The sequence below is a fragment of the Carassius gibelio genome, chromosome A5 (assembly GCF_023724105.1).
Source record: "Carassius gibelio isolate Cgi1373 ecotype wild population from Czech Republic chromosome A5, carGib1.2-hapl.c, whole genome shotgun sequence".
NCBI lineage: Eukaryota > Metazoa > Chordata > Actinopteri > Cypriniformes > Cyprinidae > Carassius > Carassius gibelio.
The window spans coordinates 25,501,234-25,519,276 of record NC_068375.1 but is presented as its reverse complement, the minus strand read 5'-3'; the positions used below and the strand labels follow the sequence as shown (position 1 = coordinate 25,519,276).

At 37.6% G+C, this 18,043-nt stretch overlaps 4 protein-coding genes and 5 non-coding genes across 14 annotated transcripts; 2 read left to right on the top strand and 7 right to left on the bottom strand.

Moving 5' to 3' along the window:
* The first annotated feature begins 3,324 nt into the window (after nt 1–3,324).
* On the top strand, nt 3,325–5,691 carry LOC128006368 (surfeit locus protein 1). 2 transcript variants are annotated; one of them, XM_052592735.1, is made up of 9 exons: nt 3,325–3,492; nt 3,630–3,699; nt 4,095–4,222; nt 4,314–4,396; nt 4,478–4,669; nt 4,759–4,831; nt 4,990–5,152; nt 5,249–5,330; nt 5,524–5,691. In XM_052592735.1, the coding sequence occupies exons 1-9, from the start codon at nt 3,430–3,432 to the stop codon at nt 5,588–5,590; spliced, it is 921 nt and encodes a 306-aa protein (XP_052448695.1). In that variant the 5' UTR covers nt 3,325–3,429; the 3' UTR covers nt 5,591–5,691. The 2 variants fall into 2 exon arrangements, with proteins under 2 accessions (XP_052448695.1, XP_052448694.1); XM_052592734.1 differs by having other exon boundaries at nt 4,080–4,222.
* An 829-nt stretch (nt 5,692–6,520) lies between these two features.
* On the bottom strand, nt 6,521–10,149 carry LOC128006420 (60S ribosomal protein L7a). Its single transcript, XM_052592738.1, has 8 exons — nt 10,079–10,149; nt 9,213–9,333; nt 8,850–8,999; nt 8,204–8,344; nt 7,786–7,865; nt 7,401–7,531; nt 7,128–7,197; nt 6,521–6,662 (listed from the first exon to the last, which is right to left on the bottom strand). The coding sequence occupies exons 1-8, from the start codon at nt 10,079–10,081 to the stop codon at nt 6,558–6,560; spliced, it is 801 nt and encodes a 266-aa protein (XP_052448698.1). The 5' UTR covers nt 10,082–10,149; the 3' UTR covers nt 6,521–6,557.
* Nucleotides 7,282–7,353, bottom strand: LOC128015020 (small nucleolar RNA SNORD36). The gene has a single exon (XR_008183749.1). It is a non-coding gene; the product is annotated as a small nucleolar RNA SNORD36 (small nucleolar RNA).
* Nucleotides 7,645–7,721, bottom strand: LOC128015069 (small nucleolar RNA SNORD36). Its single transcript, XR_008183793.1, has one exon. It is a non-coding gene; the product is annotated as a small nucleolar RNA SNORD36 (small nucleolar RNA).
* Nucleotides 8,456–8,525, bottom strand: LOC128015023 (small nucleolar RNA SNORD24). Its single transcript, XR_008183752.1, has one exon. It is a non-coding gene; the product is annotated as a small nucleolar RNA SNORD24 (small nucleolar RNA).
* On the bottom strand, nt 9,074–9,145 carry LOC128015022 (small nucleolar RNA SNORD24). The gene has a single exon (XR_008183751.1). It is a non-coding gene; the product is annotated as a small nucleolar RNA SNORD24 (small nucleolar RNA).
* On the bottom strand, nt 9,408–9,478 carry LOC128015021 (small nucleolar RNA SNORD36). The gene has a single exon (XR_008183750.1). It is a non-coding gene; the product is annotated as a small nucleolar RNA SNORD36 (small nucleolar RNA).
* On the top strand, nt 10,057–13,684 carry LOC128006436 (mediator of RNA polymerase II transcription subunit 22). 4 transcript variants are annotated; one of them, XM_052592740.1, is made up of 6 exons: nt 10,148–10,215; nt 10,535–10,560; nt 10,603–10,751; nt 10,844–10,924; nt 11,003–11,211; nt 13,023–13,684. In XM_052592740.1, exons 3-6 carry the CDS (start codon nt 10,629–10,631, stop codon nt 13,210–13,212), a joined length of 603 nt encoding a protein of 200 aa, XP_052448700.1. In that variant the 5' UTR covers nt 10,148–10,215; nt 10,535–10,560; nt 10,603–10,628; the 3' UTR covers nt 13,213–13,684. The 4 variants fall into 4 exon arrangements, with proteins under 4 accessions (XP_052448699.1, XP_052448702.1, XP_052448700.1 ...); XM_052592741.1 differs by having other exon boundaries at nt 10,152–10,215; nt 10,538–10,560; XM_052592739.1 differs by lacking the exon at nt 10,535–10,560 and having other exon boundaries at nt 10,057–10,215; nt 10,597–10,751.
* LOC128006394 (telomere length and silencing protein 1 homolog) lies at nt 13,580–18,026 on the bottom strand. Of its 2 annotated transcripts, none has more exons than XM_052592737.1 (9): nt 17,584–18,026; nt 17,418–17,477; nt 17,152–17,203; nt 16,958–17,028; nt 16,277–16,354; nt 15,950–16,147; nt 15,705–15,841; nt 15,244–15,342; nt 13,580–15,151 (listed from the first exon to the last, which is right to left on the bottom strand). In XM_052592737.1, the coding sequence occupies exons 1-9, from the start codon at nt 17,661–17,663 to the stop codon at nt 15,057–15,059; spliced, it is 870 nt and encodes a 289-aa protein (XP_052448697.1). In that variant the 5' UTR covers nt 17,664–18,026; the 3' UTR covers nt 13,580–15,056. The 2 variants fall into 2 exon arrangements, with proteins under 2 accessions (XP_052448697.1, XP_052448696.1); XM_052592736.1 differs by having other exon boundaries at nt 17,418–17,510; nt 17,584–18,015.
* Between the last annotated feature and the right edge of the window lie 17 nt (nt 18,027–18,043).

Genomic DNA, 18,043 nt, shown 5'->3' with positions numbered 1-18,043 from the left:
CTAACTATACAAATATTTCCACATAGTGACGTAGAGATGTGGGGGCGTGTTTGAACAAGCCATTTTAGGGGAGCTTGGCAGAGTCTTGACTCTAATAAATAATCTTTCTTTGGATTTGAGACTTTAGAATTTACAACTTCACAGATCTTCTTAATGCACCAAGAGCTTGTAACACTCCAAAGAGAAAAGAAAAAATTAAATTGCATCATATGACCCCTTTAAGCCGCTCCAGGTGAGCTTTTCTTGACTCAATGAGTGTTAAAAGCGGTTTGTAGTTCTTGCCAGTTAGTGGAGTCAGCGTTCCTTTCACTTTCCTTTTTTTTCTGCATCGGTTTTATTCCTTTGTAAACATAGTCTTCTCCAACCTCCATCTTGTTGAAGACTATGAAGCTCTGCTCCTTTTTGGCAGGTGTGGTCGATGTAGAGGTGGCTTGCAGTTGGGGCTTTGTTGGCTCTTTGTCCTTTTCTCCTGCCTGCAAAGCTGCAGCATCTGATAACATTTTCATTTGAAACGCTTTCCTTTTCATCTTCTGATGCTCCCTTACTTGTTTTCGTCTGTCTCTTGTTTCTTCTTTACCTCCTCAGAGGAGGGATCTTTAGGATGGCCCTGGAAAAAAAGCAGACATAATGCTTGACTTAACACCACTTAAATGTATGTTATAATACTTTTTTTTTTAAATAGTACTTATAATTTATTTTTGCAGCAAAACATAACTTAGCTTTTTTAAGCAATTTCTTTGACTCATGGCATTTTAAAAGGGATAGTTCACCCAAAAAAGAAAATTCTGTCATCATTTTCTACTTTCTTTTCTTTATTTATATAGCAATATAGACAATGCAATTATTATAGCTAAAACAGCTATTGAGAATAGATGTTGTTTAAGAAGGGACTTGAAAATATGAAATTGGTCATTTGTTCCATAGACTAGGAACAAAACACTAAATCTTCTAGGCTATTTGTTAGAAAAGATTGAAACCATTTTAACAATGTGCTCTGTAACCCAACACAGCTCTCCAACCTGGAGATCAGGGTACTGTGGTCGACCATGTCAAATGCAGAACTTAATCATAAAAGCACCAAAGCCACAGCATTTTTTTTTCAGTTTCTAATATAAGTGCAGTTTCAATGCTATGTCAAGACTTAAAACTCGATTGGAATTTTTCAAAAATATTATTCAACATCAAATGTTACGATGTTTTCAAGAACCTCAGAAAGAAAGGGCAAATTAGATATAAGCCTAAAGTTATTCAAATTTGTAGAACTGAGATTGGACATCTTCGATAATGGAGTTACCGTATCTGTTTTTAGGCAGTCAGAAACATTCCAAGTATTAAAACTGGTATTTAGGATAATTAAAAGATCATGCTCAACCACTTGATATCTTGAGAAGATGAAGTTGATCTCAGACGTAAGACAAATAAAATGGGCTGGAAATCACTCCACAGTATCAGGCTGCTTGATCTCTCAGGTTGAACAGAATTTCCCAAGAACAGCTTAGATCTTAATTGAACAGTTTTCTCATTAAAAGAAAAACACAGTTGTTCACAATGAAACAGAAGCATCAAAAAAAAAAAAAAAATGCTGACAGAAGGACTGAGCACAGAATTAATAAAAAGCCACGGCTGTGGTTTAGTAACAATACGTTTGGGATTTAACAGAGCAATAAGATTCAGAGTAGAAAAACATTTCTGATTAAAACAATTAAAAAATCTGTTCTTATTTTGCATAGGAAAATACATTTCAGGCAATAATGGGACAGTCATAACATAAAAAGCAGCAAATCGGGAACATGACTGAGGGTAGAAATAATGATTCAAACAAACCACCAAAGATGTAGTAACTGCTGGATCAGGAAAATGAGAGGAAAAGAGTACCGATCTATGGTCTGAATAAAAAGCGTCACTGATTTCCAAGTCCGTTATTTGAAATCCATGTAAAATAACTAAATCCAACGTGTGACCATGAATAGGCTCTGGCACCTACTGCACAAAAACAAGTGAATCAACAAGATTTTTTAAATTCAGTTACCAAGCGTTATGTGGGGCAACATAGATGAATATTAAAATCACCCAACACTAAGATGTAATCAAACCAGTTCATTTTAAATAATTTACTCAGCCTCAAACTGAATTAGTTTCATTATTTTGTTGAGCAGGGAAAAAATTTTTTTTTCAAAGAATGAGGGCAACCAAACAGTTGTTGGTTCCCATTGACTTCCATGATATAAAATTAATTTGGAAGTCAATAAGGACCAGAAACTTTTTGGTTACATTCTTCAAAATATCTTCTTTTGTGTTCATCTGAATAAACAAAATAAATGATAACAGAATTTTCATTTTTGGGTGAACTATCCCTTGAAGTAAAGTTATTCACCATATTAACATTCAGATATTTAAAAATCATTTGACCAAGATAACACTTTTAGCTGATTTCAATTTTTTAGTCCAACTTGAGTATGTTCCTGTCCACTAGTCTCCTCAATCTTCTGGTGAAGCCTCTGACGAAGAATATCTACAACATTAAATGATTCACCTAACAGATATGAGTCAGTAAAAATGCTAATCAACAAGAATAAAGCATACTGGATGAACTACTAATCTCTCTTTACAAACTTTGTACCTTTAACCCTTTTTGTGTCTCTGAAATCCCATTCTTAGACAGTTTTTCTCTGAGCTGGAGGTGCTGCAGGCTGAGAGGTCTTTGGGACTGGTTTAATCCTGTATGCACTCACTTTATCTCCTTTTGTTGGCTTTTGTTTGTTCTTCTTAGAAGGAGCACCATCATTTACCCCACTGCCTCGGAATGGAATTAACAGGGGAATTAATAAAACTTTATTAAGTTATTTTTTTTAACTACTTACTCTGACAATACAAACTTTGAATGAATTAATAAACCAGCAATAAAATTGGCATAAATATTCCTGTTTAGTATTTACTAATTAATTTGTATTCAACTGATAATCCAGAACTTTGCCACAGGGTCTTCTTTTGGCTCCTGGTTGTGAGACACGTTTACTTCATGGGTCAACTTCTCTAAGTAATCATACTTCGCTGCAAGCCTGGCATTTTTTTTTTATTATAAACAAATTATCAAATAAATAAATAAATACAAATAAAATATAAAAAAAATACAATCGAAAAACTGCTGTCATGTTGTAACCGTTTCATCAGCTGAGAATGGAGTAGAGTATTTTTTAGAATTACAAACTAATTCAGATAAAAACACTGGAATCTGCACTAAATAAATCCAAGCCCTTATAAATTCAGAAACATCCCCCGTCACGTGTTTGTATGATCTTGCGCATGCGCAGGATGGTTCGGAATCCCCGGAAATGGTTACATTGAAAACATTCCCCCTAAAGCGCAAGGCAGGTTATGCAGTCGACCTGACAGACAGTTGCTCTTCAGGTTACAACAGTTTCAGCTAACATGAGCAGTTTCAAATTAATGCTGGTGTTCTCTAATAGCACATCTAAGATCATTCGATGCAGTGTAAGTACATTTGAATTTTTCCGCCTCAAAAGCAGTTTACCAATATTTTTTTTTAAATCAAAACGTTTGTTGTCAAACACTCATACTTGACAGCTAAAGCTTGTTTTATTTGAAAAGTTTGTTTGTTCTTTTCCCAGACTCTCATCTCACCAAAGAGGAGCCTATTTGTAACAGGACAGGGTCTGTTCAGACGGCAGGATGCCCCAGGTTTTGCTTGCTCACTTTTGTTTGCTACATTACCGTTTCAAACTTTGAGGTTTTATTAGCTTGAATAAGTCTCTCATGCTTACCAGGGCTGCATTGATATGTATTTAAATCTAATGTAATTTAATCCTGTGACGGGAAAGCTGAATTTTCAGCTGTTCGATTTTTCAGCCGTCACTTTTCATCAATCTACTGCATCCTTGCTGAATACATTTATTATGTCTTTAATAATAATAATAATACTAAAATGCCAACCCCAAACTTTTTAAAGGTAATATAAAATAAAATAGATTAACCGTCAGAATGAGTTTCCAATAGACTAAATATAGCTGAAATATATTCAGGCATTATGCTTGTGCAGTTTGTGGTTCTAAGGTGTTCAGATGTTTTTTCTATAGGTAACCTAACCAGGTTTGTTCAACGGTCAAGTTCCACTGTCGCGGGAACCGAGAAAGGAGAAGACTCCTTCCTGAAGTGGTTTCTCTTGTTGATTCCTGCCACAACCTTTTGTCTTGGAACATGGCAGGTACAGGCACGAGCATGGTGTTTAAATGATACAAATCATAACTAAAACCCCAGTTAGATATTTGTGAAAAGCCTTCCCTTTGATTTTGTAGTTGAAACGCAGAAAGTGGAAGTTGGAGCTGATCCGTGAACTTCAGAGCCTGACGACTAAAGAGCCTATCCCACTGCCCATAGAGTGAGTCTCTTTAGAAATCTATGTGCCATAATCTCCAATGTTTATAGGATGAACTGGTGATTCAATCTGTGTGTGACACAGTCCTATGGAAACTAAGCAGCTGGAATACAGGAGAGTAAAGGTGCGTGGACACTTCGACCACTCTAAAGAGCTGTACGTCCTGCCCCGCTCCCCGGTGGACCCTGAGAGAGAGGCTCGGGAGGCAGGCAGGATTTCCTCCAGCGGGGAGAGTGGAGCTAATGTCATCACACCATTCTACTGTACTGATCTGGGGTACGAACACACACTGTTTGAATTTCACTTCATTACACTTGCGTTGCACTCTGATATGGGTGTGTAAAAACCTTCAATCAAATTTTTAGGATCACTATCTTGGTGAACAGAGGTTACGTACCAAAAAATAAGATCAGACCAGAAACCAGGATGAAGGGACAGGTAATTCTGTCTTTAGCTCATCTGAATCAAATCTAGCCATAAACATTATCAATAGATAAACAGGTCTTTCTTTATTAATTTTATAGTTGAGATTTTTTATTTTTCATATTCATTTTTGTATAATTTAAATGTAAAAGAGGTGTTTGTTTTTTTAAAAGGTGACTGAGGATGTGGATCTTGTTGGTGTGGTGCGTTTAACTGAGCAGCGGAAACCATTCATCCCTCAGAACAATGTGGAGGCGAATAGGTGGCACTATCGTGACCTGGAGGCCATGGCGAAGGTCACTGGTGCTGAGGAAATCCTCATCGATGCTGTACTTGGTTAGAGCTGCTCTTAATATTAATATTTGTTAAATGTATGGTGTTCAAACTTATAAAATGTTTATTGTCTATTTAAATCTCTTTTTTTTCATTCAGACAGCACGATACCTGGTGGGCCAATAGGAGGACAGACAAGAGTGACCTTGAGGAATGAACACATGCAATATGTCATCACATGGTTTGTTTAATTGAACACATTACTAATCTATTGCTATGCCTTAAAACAGAACCTGTTTTTATTTAAATCCTGCATTACTCTTACATTGCATTTACCATTGAATTGGAGAAGAAAGTTTAAAAACTATTTAGGAACTATTTGATTGTAATCTTAAAGATGAGCATGAGGTGAACTATTCTTTGTTCTTTTTTAGGTATGGATTGTGTGCCGCTACCTCCTACATGTGGTACGCAAAATTCATTAAGCGTATAGCTTTATGAAATATATTCAGCACTTTGCCCTTCTGGAATATACGCTTTAGAATAATAAAGCACTTGTGTGGAACTCATTACTGTTAATAAAAACGTGGATGTCAAAATTAGTTTGAGTGTTTGTGCATGTGTATTGTTTTAATGCATTACTTTGCTGGATACGAAAGCTGTCTAGGCAAATATAACCTCTAGAAAACAGTGGTTTTCAAGGAAGGGGCCACATGATTTTTTAAAAATACTAAAAGTTAAATTAAACTGAATTCATATATTGTCCTCTCAATATTTTAATAAATGCACAGAGGCGGCAAAATCAGAATTTCACATCTTAAAAAAAAAAAAAAAAAGTTTAAAACCTCTCAACAAATACTTATAACATGTAGAAATACCATTATCTATACCTAAATGTTCAAAAAAACTTTTCAATTGCATTTTCTTAAGCTTTAACCTCTCAATGGTCACCCATCCACTCTGTGGTACAAGTTTACTTCACTATATTATAATTAAATCCTAATCTAAATCATAAAATATACATAATTGGAACGGTCCAAGACTCCTAAATAGATATTTTACCAAGGTTTAAAAAAAAAAAAGAAAAAAAGGTGATATTAATTTACGACAGAAGTGCACCTTAGAAATCTACATCATAACAGGAGTTCTGACCTTTGTCAAAAAGTCGTCTTCGTTGACTCACACTTTAGAAATAATCAAATTGATATAATTGAGAACTTAATCTCAAAGTTCATCCTTTGAAACCACTTTTCAAATCAGAAATTGCATTACCATGAAAATGGTACATCAATGTTACAAAACTTTTTCATTGATGAATTATAAAAATGTACGTTTGGATCGTGCACTTTCAAGTCTGTTCAAAAATTCAAGTGAACATTAAGAGACTATAAGCAACAAACACACTGAAAGAACCAGTCAAACTTCAACAAGTTTTGTGGGAACAGTTTTATTTAAACAAGACAGGATCTCAGCCCAGTTTAGTAGCCAGCTCCTTGGCCTTTGCCTTCTCGATTTTAGCAATGCGAGCAGTTGACTTGTGACCCAGGACATTGCCTCCCCAGTGACGACGGATCTGAAGAGAGAATGAAAGAATTGTAATGCCTTGCGAGCTACCTCAGCTAGATTCATGGTGAGAACAAGGTTAGTGAAGTTAAATTAGATTTTTAATTTGATCTTGCATAATTCTAAAATAAAATCTGGCGTTCATTAAAAATATTATAGTCAACAGAAAAATGAATTCTGACAATTTAAACTATTGCAATCCATCAAAATATGCTTCAAAAGATAATGGATTTTAGCATAAAGCACAAACGGAAAACTATAGGGTAGTCTGGAATGTCCTATTCAACAGCTAGTGTAGACAATATGATCACATCGATTTTCAAAGTGGGTACAACATTTTATGAGAAACAAATTCAAACAAATTATAAAATTTGAATTACATTTAGAGATCAGTTGGGGGACTGTAAACTAATTGAAACCCCATTAAGGTGTAAGTTGATAAATCAATAGTTTATCATCAGAACCGATAACTGACCTCCTCGTATCTGTCATTGTAGTTGGTCTTGATGGCCTCCACCAGTTTAGCAAGAGCTGCTTTGTCTTCGCTGAAGATGTGAAAAAAATAAAATAAATCTTAACCACAAATGTCGTGTCCATGATGCCTAGATCATTAATCAACTGCAAATCATTTAGCTCAGGGTTAAAAAGCTCATTTGAAACCACATGGTTGTTCAGTTGAAGAAATTCAGACATCATAGCCATAGGAAGTGCAGCACAGGAAAGTGAAACCTGTGTGTGTGTTACTCACGGGTTGGTCTGTGTGAAGGCAACAGAAGTGCAGGTCTTTCTGTGCACCAGTTTGCCTAGTCTGGCTTTGCCCTTCACAATGCAGTATGGGACTCCCATCTTACGGCACAGAGCAGGCAAGAACACCACCAGCTACAAAGAGAATTACACCAAATCACACATCGACATCCATCCTCACATTGAGCAGTCTAACAAATCAAAAGCCAAAACTCTGAAGAGTCATTACAGAAACACTCCTGTGGGTTGTTGCTCAGGGTTAAAAAGCTCGTATTTTTGATCTTCAGTTTGAATTCAGGTGAAGAAATTCAAGACATCACTGCAGACAACCACAACATTATTTGACAAGATGTATACATCCTGTAGAAAAACAACCGAGAGACATTCACCTCAATGGGATCCACATCGTGAGCAATAATGACCAGCTGTGCCTTCTTGCTCTCCACTAGTGTGGTCACGGTGTTCACACCTGAGAATAAATCAAAGTGTTAAACTGATATTAAAGCCAAATGATCCAGCAGTTGTGCTCAAGCAGGGCTCAGTCCCACTAGGAGGCTGCAGCAAACATCCAAGGGCTCCCCATTAAAATTACTTATTAATCCCAATTAAAACACTAATAACCCAGTTTAACAAATACCAGAGGTACTTATCAGCTTAGATAAGAGGGTCATCATATCTTGGAAAAAGAAAAAAAAAAGGTGGGCCTTAAGAGTCGAAAAGTTTGAGAATGATGAAGGCAACTCGTAACTCTGGAAAGGGCTGGACCTTTCGGTGTCTTCAAAGAAAAGACACTTTAAAAGGACCCACCTGCACGGAGGACTGGGGGCCTCTTAGTGGGCACGTCTCCCTTTCCAGCAGCCTTCTGTTCAGCACGAGCCAGCAGTCTCTGTTTCTTCTCCTGCTTTGTCTCGGGCCTGTACTTGTGGGCCAGCTTGAACAGCTGGGTAGCTACAGAAATAATTTACATTTAACATTTAGTTAACATTTTGGTGAAGACTTAAGTCATCAGTAATTTTACAATACAGTTCAAAATAAATTTAAGCAGCAGCAATATAACAGTGCATCAGTGATCTTGGTGGAAACTGTCAGCATTGACTTCAGATAGCAAATATTCTTCACATCATCTGCACATTCCCAAGTGTCCAAAAAGCATTTAGAGGTTGACCAATATATTGTTTTCAATGATTAACTGAGGCTTATGTTTGCTTTGTGTAATTAATGACAAAAAAAAAAAACTTTTATTCCTCTGTGAGAAATACAATAACATCATGATTAGGACATTGTTAATTTACTAAGTACGTACAGCACTCTCTTACATCAAGAATTTTTTGTTAATATTACTGACTTAACTAGTTATTGATTACATCCACTACTATCCATCGACCTCTACATGCATCATTGTATGAACAACAGCAGAAAGACGTAGGAGACTTCAGTCAAGCAAATAACTCACCGGTCTGGCGGTCCAGAGCCTGGGTGAACTGGTTGATCGCAGGGGGGACCTTCAGACGCTTGTAGAGAATGGCCCGCTGGCGCTGCAGCCGGACGTAACGTGGCCATTTCACAAATCGGGTCAGATCCCGCTTCGGCTGGATGTCCTGACCTGGAGATTAAAGTGCATGACTTTCATTAGCATTAGGATCAACAAACTCTCAGGTGCTTTCAAGACATAATACGTGCATCAGCGATCTTGGTGGAAGATTGTCTGCATTATGGTTAAGATAGCAAATATTAGTGACATCATCTGCACTTATTTGACAGCTACACTTTAGATCACCTATGACTCAGTCTCATCTGTGACCTTGTTGTTACTCACCAATGCCAAAGTTCTTGGGCCTCTTCTCAAACAGGGGATTCACGACTTTCTTGGCCTCATGCTTCTTGGCCACTGAAGGGGCTGGAGCCACCTTCTTCCCCTTACCCTTTTTCCCCTTAGGCTGTGGAGAGAAGCACGAGACTTCAGCACATCATCCAAAATGGAGAGAAACTTGAGCAATATAAATTTTTGGCTCATGCTCAGTTTTTATAAAAATGAGTTCTACACAAAAGGTTCAGGTGAAGAAATTCGAGACATCACTGCAAAAGCCAAAACAAAATTACTAGTCAAAACACAGTGACAAACGTTACATTAACTTTACCACTCTAGCATCCAAGAGATACCCGCGTAACCAACTACAGCACGGTCACTTAACATAATCAGATCTATAATTGACCAACAGGTGTATACTAGTGTAAAATACAGCAAGACTTGCGTGTTTAATAAGCACCACTGGGACGATCCGATTGATTTTTGGCCTACAAATCAGTACGCTAACAGGTTAGCATTCGCGTTGGAGCCCACAGTTAAGGTTTCTCATGATATTAAACATGTTAATTGAAAACATATATAGTCAAGTGTGTCTGTATTAATACTACAGATAATAACGTTTAAGGGCTTAGTCTAACGGTGCCACAACTCGAGGCGTCAATGCCGACGGTAACCGGTCACTACACAGCTCACCTAAGGTCTCGCATTCTTCTTTAAAATCCTTAAAATCATCGCAATTTTCATTCAGAGAGCAAGCGTCGGTGTTTTATTTCCCATAACCAATATTTTATCAGTCAGACAACACACTACAAAACTGGATGCTAAAGGATTTTATGAGAGTAGCGGCTTCCCAGTCAAACATATCCAACACTCACCATGTTGGTTCAGACGGAAAGGAGGACGAAAAGGACTGTGGGAAATATAATACCGAGATGACATCATCTGTTCGCGACAGAACAAAAGATTGAGGCTCGTGTTTATTTGGAGAGAAATTAAAAGAATGTTTGCAGCTGTGAGTAGCGATTTTATTTGTGTTTAAGTCACAGCAGCGACAAACGTTTTTTTTAAACCTCATTAATTATTTATGCGTGGTGTATGGTATCAGAAACCTGCACGCGCTGTTTGGTTTCACCGTCTGAGAAAAACAAACAAAACAAAATGTCGAATGTTGACGGCAAATGCATTGATTTGCGTTGTGTTCTAGCTTTCGTGCATTTCTTAAAATATCCATTTTTCCAGATTGACAAGCATTTAAAAAAATCGCAACGACAAAACTGGCTGCAGTTATCTTGTGGACATGTAAACATTGACTGTTTATTATATGTATTTAGTAGAGGTTAGTGTGATAACCAGTTGCAATTCTAACAGTAATGTCGTGTTTCTGATCCTTTAGCACTGAGTCAAGTGTGACTGAAGAGCGCTGAGATGGCCACACAGAGAGTCCTCCCGCAAAGCAAAGAAACTCTTCTGCAGAACTACAACAAGAGACTTAAAGATGACATCAGGTCAATTCTAGACAATTTTACGGAAATAATCAAAACAGCAAAGGTATATTGGAATGCATTTTGCTGTGTGACATAGAAATATCTATATCAATAGGATTATTCATATTAATTATGAGATGCTAATCTGGTCATCAGGTGGAAGAAGAGACTCAGGTTTCCAGAGCGACACAAGCTGAGCAGGACCACTATGAAATGCATGTGCGAGCCGCCAACATTGTAAGATCTACAGTGATAGTATGTTAATAAATAGGCATATCAGACTTCGATAACATTCACATGTGTATTATGTCTTAGGTACGTGCAGGAGAGTCTCTCATGAAGCTGGTCTCAGACCTGAAGCAGTTCCTCATCCTGAATGACTTCCCCTCTGTCAATGAGGCCATCAGTCTCCGCAACCAGCAGCTGCGTACGCTGCAGGAAGAGTGCGACAAGAAGCTCATCTCCCTGCGTGATGAGATTGCCATTGACCTGTATGAGCTCGAGGAAGAGTATTACTCCTCCAGGTACAAATAGACCAGTGTTCCCAAATGTGTGCAGTCACCTCTGCCTTCCCTTGCTTACCAGTGCCATACATTTGATATGTACATCCTAAGAACATAAAACGGGGTGATTCGTGGAGCAAAAGGTATTTTTAACTTGCACAACTGATTATTGGCTCCAACGGTTTTCATTTTTCTTAAAATATCATGTGCTAACCATTGTGTTTTTCTATTTGTTTAATTATGCCATCCCAGTTTTTGTCCTCCATACACATAATCATATCATACCATTGTGCCTTAATAAGAGTGTTCATTCTCGCAGGTAAGACTAAATAATGAAAGAGTACATTCTCTTTTGAACCAGCTCAGTCATGTAGTAAGACTCAATTACTAATTAGATACTGTAGGGTTTTATTCCACTTGTCATATTCATATCAAGCCAGATATCATATCTTTTACTGCTATGCTTCTAATATGGCAAATTTATAGGAAAATTCATATATCCATAGTGTCATATCCATCCATATTGTAGACATGCCAAAGACAATATCAAGCACTTTCAGTATAACTGGTTTTGCACAAGAAAACCCATCTGTTATACAGTCTGAAATGCATGTAAATACCCCCCACCCCCACCCCAGGTGCCTCAAACGATAATGTTTTAGAAGATTTTCGGGTATTTAGTATTATTAGTGGTGCTGTCTGGAGTATATTTTTATAGAGATTAGTATAGGATAAATCTGGATCTTAAGGGCTATTCAAAGATTTTAAATTCAAATTTAAGCTGTCTTTGAAGCACACCAGTGGAAAGGTTAATAGTTATATGAGAAGAGACATTTTGGAATTATGGAAATAAATGTATACATTTTTAATTTTTTTTAAGAAAAATGTACATGTGAATTTAAATATGAAATTGGATTGGGCACATTGATTTTGGATGCCTATAATCAACGATGAGCTGCAAAATTCAAAGCACTTAAGAATTTGTAAAAAGTAATATATGGTGCTGTACATATAGTAAAAATTACTTAAAAAATCTTTAATTAGCTTAATGGAAGAAATTTGTTAAGATGAAACTCTGTTATTGTCGTTGAGATTTTCACTGTATGTTCATAAATGCAGTGATTTATTTTTTTTTCTCTGTTATACTAATTGAAGTTTGTGAAAACTTTCAGAGGCATACATGTCACGTTCAAAATGCAATATTTATCATTTATGGAGTTTCTGATTTCCTCAGTGGTTCGAAATTGCACTACACTTTGTTTCTTTGTGGTGACATATTTAGAAGACACAGTGTTGGTCACATTAGTACCTGTTCAAAATGTGTAAGGATATTTGTCAGCTTTTTCACAAACCAACTGGTCATTTCAAATTTCATAAATAAACCAGAGAGAAATTAGAGCACATGTAGTGTCTGATCTATTATTTGCTCGCCTCTGATTTGGAAGTTATTCTCTGCCTCTGTTGAGTGCATCATCTAAATTCTCTGCTGCTTACAGCCTTTTGCTTTTCATCTGTTGAGCAAATCTATTATTAGAGACTACACACATCTGTTCAATGCAAACAGAAGAATAATGTCATGTGACCACACGGTTCCATTCATGTCAGTAGCAATCCTGAAATAATGCTTTTCACAGCTTCTTTCCCTGCTTGTGCTTTCTTTCTCAGTTCCTTCATACTGTATGTTGTGTTAGTTTGTTTTTGTAATGAGTGAATGAATGTGCATCATCATTCATTCATACTCCTAATGGCTTTTTGGGTGTTTTAGGCAGAAGTGGACAGAAGAAATGTTAGTTTGTGTGTAACGTCTGTGTGTGTGTGTATAACGTTTCTAGTTGTGGACAGTGGGATGGTGTTGAGTTGCCACTTTGTGAGGCCTTTCATCGGCAGGACAGTTGGGGGTCCCCTGAGATGACCTCTGACCCCTCACGTGCCAACCCAGAGGATCCAGACAACTTGGGGAGCCAGGAGTCCATGCAGCGTCACCTCAACAGTCACGACAGCAGCACTAGTGAGCAGTCATGAAAGACTGCTGGCTTCCTTCATGAACCAGTTAGATTACACATCTAAGGAATTTAACATCATAATAAGCCCCATCTTAAGCCACCAGCTGCAGACTGCAAATCTAAACAATTACTTGAATTGATAATGTGTTTTTGTCCTTCAAATATGACACTGAATTAATGCTGAGAACTAGTGTAGTTGGTAACTTGCTATATTGGTCTAATGAAGTGTTTGTCTTTCTATCTGTATATTATTACGTTTAATGTCTCTGAGCGATATTACAAAAAAGCAATTTCTTCTTATTCTAAAAAACAATATAACTTGTTTAGGCAAGTGGTGTTTAGGATGCTGAAAGAAAAGAAGACCTCTGTAAATAATGCTGCACACATTTTGGAGTAAATTTAGCTGTTACACTGTTCAATTTTATTGTATGTTACATAGTACATGTGCACTGTAATGCTGTTCACTTTTTCAAAATGGGACTGCGAAGGAAGTGTTTGCTTTTTGTCTTTTTTTGGGTTCATATGTATATTAACACAACACCAATACATACATACAGACATTCATGTGAAAGCTGTCTGGAAAGTATCCAGTCATATAAAATAGACATTTATCGAAGAAGATATACGAGACATTGTACATAGGACAATAGTGAAGTGACATTCAGCCAAGTGTGGTGACCCATACTCAGAATTTGTGCTCTGCATTTAACCCATCCGAAATAGGCACACACAGAGCAGTGAACACACACACACACTGTGAACACACACCCGGAGCAGTAGGCAGCCATTTATGCTGCGGCGCCCGGGGAGCAGTTGGGGGTTTGATGCCTTGCTCAAGGGCACCTAAGTCGTGGTATTGAAGGTGGAGAGAGAACTGTACATGCACTCCCCCCACCTACAATTCCGTCCGGCCCGAGACTCAAACTCGCAACCCTTCGATTGGGAGTCCAACTCTCTAACCATTAGGCCACGACTTCCCCATATGTCTCCCCAATGATGCCCCAGTCCCCTTCAAAGGTGATTTGTGCTGTGGGGGCTGAGTCACCTGGGTGATCTGATGTTTCGCTCAAAAAAACTACACGAGATATGACGTACAGGTGGGCACATTGTCATGATGAAATTGCTTGTCACCGGTTGCCCATAGCTACAGCTGTTCTCATCATATTGCATCTCTCATCTGGTATTTTTCATATTACATGGCTGGATACTTTCTAAACAACCTATTTTATAGAGGTGCTATCTTAGCACAAACTTTTCATTTTAGATTGGTAAAAGACATCCAAGTGAAAAGGTAAGGTAATGTTGTAACTCTAATAGAGGTTATAATATTCTGTTTCATTAGCAAAATATGTAGAATAAAAATAACATTTTTATGAGTGAATAATATAAAGTCAACTGATCAGCTGTATGATATGGCAGGTAGGAGGAAAGCTTTGGCCATAAGTGGACTTATAACACCCTCTGACCTATGCCTTCAAATAGTTACCATCTGGGCACCATTATAGGACACTGAAGGCAACTAAAACAATATATAAACAAACCTTTGAGCCATAAGCAATACGTTTCTTGAACAAAAACTAGGACGGCATTGTTTTTAGGAGGAATAAATGCATTAACGATTTATTTGATGGGATATGTTGTTAAATTGATGATTAATTGTATTGATATGTGCAGTTCATTGTTCTTGTTAAATGTTAAGCAAGACCAAAGACTAATTTACAGCCAAGACTGAACGGGGGGGGAGGGGGGGGGGGGGCTATTGTAAAATGTTTATGACTGTATGCAAGCTATGAAGACAGTAAAAAATATTTACATTCTTATTTTAAAGAAAGAAATTCGGTTGACTGTAACAATGGTAGAGGACTAGTATCGTCGGTTCATCTTCTTGAATTTCTCATAGTGGTAGTCATCTGTGGCCTTCTCGTTATTAGGCCTCTTGCGGTAATTAGGTGGTGAAGCTGGAGAACAAGAAGAGATGTAAACACAAAACACTCATATAAATCCAACAAATGTGTTATTTAAGCAAAATATGATATTGTTATGATCTTACTCTCAGGCACAGGGTTCTCGGTGTCTCCTACTCGTAGTGGCCTGGCTTTGGGTTCTTCTCTGTGCCGTCTCTGGGGAGCATTTACATCCTCATGATAGACTTGAATGAAAAAATACAGAAAATGACTTAATCTTTGTTCTTTAGGGAACGATAGCAAATACTGAAATAATTTCACTTGTAATGAGTAAGCAACTGAATATGAATAGTCCTTGGTTAGTAATCAATAAACCTAAAGGTGATGCAGGAATAGAGCTGTAACTTATAAAATGTTTGGATTAAATGCAGATGCGACTGATAACCTTGATGAAAAACAAATACTGCTTCTGAATATCAAGTACACAGAGGTTACTGATTTTTTAGAAAGTTAAGAAAATGTGTGAAGACATGACTCTATGTAGAGCACTAAGCACATGACCTTAAAATACAAAAAGCTAGTTGGTCAGATATTTGTGTGCACTTACAGCGATTATGCTGGACGTAATTTACAGCAATGTTAGTGGGAACAAAGGAGGTCCTGCTGTCCTTCTTTTTATTCCTCTGCTCCGCAAGAAGCTTTGATTTGGCTTCTTCTGTGCTGATGATGTTCTTTATCTTTGCACTGATAAGAAAGGTTTTGAAGCTGACATCCATAGCTAGGTGGACTATAAAGAAAAATCTCAGATGTGATCAAAGGAAAATGTCTGAATTAGTTCTGGTCTTTACTTACTCTATCCCCAGATCCACCTCTGGAATTCCACTCAGCATTTGATTGGACAACATCTCTTCAGTCTTTTTGGCAGAGCTGACACGGATGCTCTCTGGAAGCTCGTACAGGAGGTCCTCTGGATTCTTCACCTTCACTTTCTGCTCTTCCGCCTCCACCATGCCTTTCTTTTTCTTTAATTCGGTCTCAATGTACTTCATCCTGAATAAAACAGCGTACAAAGAGAGAGAGAGATAATATAAGCATTTAAATGGAGACAAAAAAAACATCCAAGGCAGGTGTAATCAAGGACAAAGAATACAGATGGTTTGTGCGCACTCATGCATTTACATGTCTGCATCTTCATCTCGTCTGTTAGTCTCAGCAGAAAAGGAGGTACCAAGATTCAGGTCGTTTTCATCTGCTGTCCTGTAGTGGAGAGAAGTTTTTTATTGTTTCACTTATAATATACAGTAGCATCAACATAAAATAAAAAGCAAACATGACCCCATTGTTATGAAGAGACAGAGAGGTTCGGATCCATGTGCAGAACTTTTAATGAGAATGGTCAGACAGGCAATGATCAGCAACGGCGTCAGGTATATAGGGATAACCAGAATCGAAAACAGGAACAAGCAGATGTCTGGGGCAGGCAGCAGAGAATCAGAGTCTTAATAAACAATCCAAAGGTCAGGTACAGAGAGCTCAAACACAAGGGAAACGCTCAGAAATGACAGACACAGCAAATCAAGACTTCGCAGAGAGTGGGAGTCAGTGTGCTGCTTTATATGTTTGTAAATGAGGTGCAGGTGTGGCAAAGAAATGGGCTGATGAACGATGTGTAGGTGTGGCAGGGTGATTGTGATGCAGTGACTCATGGGGAATGTAGTTCGGGTGTGGTGCAACAGATGAGAGGTGCTAGAGTTCGAGTGACATCTGGTGGTTGATGTGGAATGGTCCTGATTGGAGTGCCCTCTACTGAAGTTCATGGGCACTCCATCTAATGATCGTGACACCCATAATATAACTTACATGTCTCGGTTTCTGTCTTTCACTTTCTTCATGTCAACAACACCTCCAGTCTTCAGTTTAAATGGGTCGTCCTAATGTACAAAACGGAGTGGCAATAATTTATTTTACATCATACGTTTACTGTAAGACTGCAAGACCTTCATTGCAATACAAAATGCAGTTTGCTTTAAAAAAAAAAAAAAAAAAAAACCTGCCTCAATCTCAGCCTCCAAAGGAAGCTTCTCTCCTACAAGTAACGTTGCAATGCTGGAGAAAAACAATGGAAAGCAGCATATATTATTTAGATTTTTAATCAAACATAATTGAATGGACAAATTATTTTAAATACATTTAAATAAAACTTGAAAATTAAACAATGCAACAAAAAAAATCTATGATAATAACAAGACTCGTGCAAACGTGTAAAACTGTCATATTGGTATAAAAAATAAAAAGCATTGTAAATAGACATATGACCAACCTTACTCCATGCTGCCTTTTTCGTAAACTTTGAAGCTCCTTAGCTTCATCCAGTTTGGACCTTAGAAAATATGAACAGGCATCTGCATGTAGCCTTTGAATGAATATTTTTCTACACGGTAATGTTCGGTTACTCTATTTGGCTTTAATGTGATAAACATATCTACCTGACCACGGCTTTTGTCTCATCATCTTCCTCGTCGGATGAATCCTCTTTCCTCCTCCTAAAATTTTTTCCTGGGGGCATGATTTAAAAATACGTCAGTACTGTAGACTAGCGTGTCCAGACGCAACGTCGGCGGCCTGTGTGTTTAGGTTTAGTAACGGACCGCTTTCTTCACGTTTCCCGAAATTTCCGCTGACATCACAATCTCGATATTATCAGCTGATTTGAGGGTAGCTCGTCTGTTTTCCATACAAACGTTTAAAGTTGTAAAGCGAATAATTGGGGACGACGAGGCAGGTTCAAGATCAGCTAACTGACAATGAAAAAAAAAAACGAATTAAAAATAATTACAAAACTATTTAAAATACCTACTCCTAAAACAAGTAGCACGTAAACTGTATTGAAAATCGTTTTGATCAGCTGAAAGAGCTGAAAGAGCTGAAAGCAGTCAGTCATTGGCT